The 3,264-nt window shown below is 36.8% G+C and overlaps 1 protein-coding gene across 1 annotated transcript in view; it reads left to right on the top strand.

Moving 5' to 3' along the window:
- The first annotated feature begins 1,974 nt into the window (after positions 1 to 1,974).
- Positions 1,975 to 3,264, top strand: part of TIGD4 (tigger transposable element derived 4) — a 4,750-nt gene continuing 3,460 nt past the window's right edge. The window contains exon 1 of the mRNA XM_008635713.2: positions 1,975 to 2,008. Within this exon, the coding sequence (XP_008633935.1) occupies positions 1,975 to 2,008 (34 nt within the window). The remainder of the gene's footprint in view (positions 2,009 to 3,264) is intronic.

The following is a 3,264-nucleotide window of genomic DNA, read 5'->3' as shown; positions in this document are numbered from 1 at the left end:
AGACACATACCAGATTAAGAAAAATTATAAAGAGATTACTATTTGTGTTTATATTGTACTTCAAATTCTTAAGCTATAAAACATTCTAATTCAAGCAAATAATTAATAAGGTAAGCAGCTCACATAGCAAGGGAAATAAAATAAGGACACAAAGGCTGAGAAACGGAATCACCCAGATCATCTAGATAATATTACATTGGATAACCTATTACTTTGTTTTGGAAAACGAAACATGTAAAATAAGAGATTTTCTACAGAAAAACTGTTCATCCAGGGTTATCACTGAATGAAGTTAGATTTTTCTAGGAGCAATACAAAATTCCCTTTGAAGTAATTAAGAAATAAATTAAACATATACCTTATATAGCTTTCTTAATTTTTCAAATTTCTTTTGAACATGAAAGACTGTACAGCAGAGGTGCTGTTTGCCCACATGGTCCTGTCCAAACTCTCCTTGTGGCTGAAAACAACCTCTGTGCTTAACAGCTTATTTCTGAGTAGCTAAAACAATTACATTATACAATAGAAGAATAAGTGTGATCTCCTTGTTCTACTGGTTAAACAAAAAGCTAAATTCATCTTGTAGTGCAGCCTTCATTAAGACAATCTGTTCTTCAGTGTTCCTGGAGTTACATTTGTACATCGCATACAAGCTTACATACCACGGTAACACTGTTTTAAACTATTAAATGCTATAGGCAAAAATATTTTTGATAGATTTAAGAACTTGTAATAACCTAATCTAGAGTCAAGAAGCATCTCACAAATCCATATAGAAGACACTGCATAAAGGCAAGTAATTAATTTTTTAAAATCCAAATCAATTCTCCATTTGTGTTAAATACTCTTCCATGATTAATGTTTTGTACAGTCTCTTTTCCTACAAGTAGTGCCAATGCTTTCGACACAGCTCTGCAGGATCACACTGTTCAACTTTAAAACACAAAAAGGTGAAAAAAATGTAGTTTAAAGGTGGCTTTCATAAAAAGTTCAACTGCACATTCTAATTTAACCACAGAATTTCCTGGTTTCTACAGCAAAAAAATGGGGATGTAAACACCAAATACTGGATGAAAGGATGAAAGCTTTCTATACCTTCACCAAGATTCAGAAGTGAAGACAGTCATGTGAAATTGTGGTAATCACGCCATCTACATACATGTATCATTTAAGGTTCCAGTGCAGAACTGCATACACACTTTTGCATCTCTGTAGCTCTTGCAAGTGCCAGGCAAAGGGCTGTTCTTTATAAGAAGCTGCTAATCCCCAGTGCAGCGTGGATTCTGCATTATCAAGGGCTTGGTTTGTTTCTTCACTAAAGCAGCCACAACTTTAGAACACATTAGGTGACTGGTATAGCAGGACATTTGCTACCATCAGCTGCAATTAGAACAAGTCAAAGAGGTTCTACTTGGAAAAAAACATGCTTGATCCATATTCTGTCAAGAACTGAAACCCCGTCCATATCTCTCCTGACCCTCTGGGTTTTCTTTTTCCCTACTATACCAATTCTGCAAATCCACACAAATACTGCACCACACTAGAACAGAGGACACAGAATAGACTAAGAATCATTCCCCCCATGGTGAAGCTACCTTAAATGCATACTGAATTACAGCCTCAGTAATTTTAAGTTTTGCTCACCATAAATAAAACCACACAATTTTTAACTCCTGGGGATTTAGATATCACTTCTTTAACTGGCAAAGTAAAAATCAAAACAAAGCAAGAACTTACAAACAACATAGTAAGCATCCTCTCAGATGGAGACGTCAAAGACATTTAACCATTTATAATTAATTGTTATAAGAGCATGCTTATGTACTTTTCATTAAAAAGGCAAATTCATATTTGCTTATTCATGAAAATATGAAGTAAATGTCATCAACAATAATTTAATTTTGAGTAAGAAGTCTATTCTTCACATTCTTACATCAGTTAGGTAAATGATTTATGGTGTCAGAAATAAGAACCATGGGATACTCAAGAATCAGATCTGCTTCTCTAAGTAGGATGCACTGGCTCCTTTGCTTATTTTTCTCCTAAATTAATTGCCAATAAGGCATCAGCAAGATATCTTCTGTCTAAAATGAAGTTTATTACACACTTTTATTGTTGTCTTATTACTTAACTGCATAGACAAAGAATATGAATTTTTCTAACACTGCAGAAAATTCCAGTGCTCATGGAAAAATAATGATTTTATGGATGTTTTCTTAATTTCAGTTTCTAACTAAGAACACTTCCACTAATTCTTGTCAAGATTGAGATCAACCACTTTTTAAAAAAGACTGTAAAGAGCTGTATTAAACACTTCCTGCTGCAATCACACCGTAATTTCCTCTTCAGGGTCTTGAATTCCCTGGCTGTTCCACTTGCAAAATCTAGTTATGCCTGAGAGTTACAAGATGTGATTGGAGACAAAAACTGGAGAACAGGGCTGCTGCTGACTTTCACACTCCCCATGCTTCGTCAACTTGGCCCTAAATGCTTTAATGCTCTGCTCATCTCCAGATTAGCTAAGCCATGGACTCCCATTATGGTTTCAACTTCCACCAAACCAGAAAAAAGCAGCTGATCAAGATACTGCCTCACCTTCCAGTTTTCCCAATCTGACACTCTTCTGTGTTTCTTATTCCTGACATTTTAACTGCATGTGTACATACATACATACATATGTAAACATACACATGACTCAGAAAGTTTTGGAGTTGCACTGATCAAATAACATCCTTCTCCAGCCCTGCAAAAAAAAACCCTTCTGTTATCTTGTCCAGTGAATCAATTCTTAGGTAACAGAGCCACCGACTGCAAAGTGATAACTCCTTGCTACCTTTTCCACCAAGCATAAAAAGCACATGTTAGACACTGAAACTACATCCTGAGCTGGATGTTCAGAACGATCCCCTTCAAAGCCTTCCATGCAAGATGAAAGGCTATTAGGGAGTTTCAGTTAAAAACAACCTATTAGAGAGGTACTGTAAGAAACACTGGAAGAACTGCCTCTAGTTTGCAAACAATACCACATGCAACACCTGCTTGTCACACAACACCAAAGCGCTTCCATACTTTAAGAACAGTAAGCAAAACACAAATTGGCACACTTAAAACAGTAATTGCCAGGGCGTGGAATAAGTCCCAGGGGCACAAAATTTACACAACATCTACAGTTTTCTTCCTCCACCAACACACAGCTTCCCTTTCTCTCTCGTGGAACCCGCCTGCTCCCGAGCTCAGGCGCTGCCCTCCCCGTGCGGCCGCCCA

This window comes from Corvus brachyrhynchos, unplaced genomic scaffold, assembly GCF_000691975.1.
Source record: "Corvus brachyrhynchos isolate BGI_N302 unplaced genomic scaffold, ASM69197v1 scaffold175, whole genome shotgun sequence".
Classification (NCBI taxonomy): Eukaryota; Metazoa; Chordata; class Aves; order Passeriformes; family Corvidae; genus Corvus; species Corvus brachyrhynchos.
Note: the sequence above shows the minus strand (reverse complement) of the source record. Positions and strands in the feature narration are given on the sequence as shown.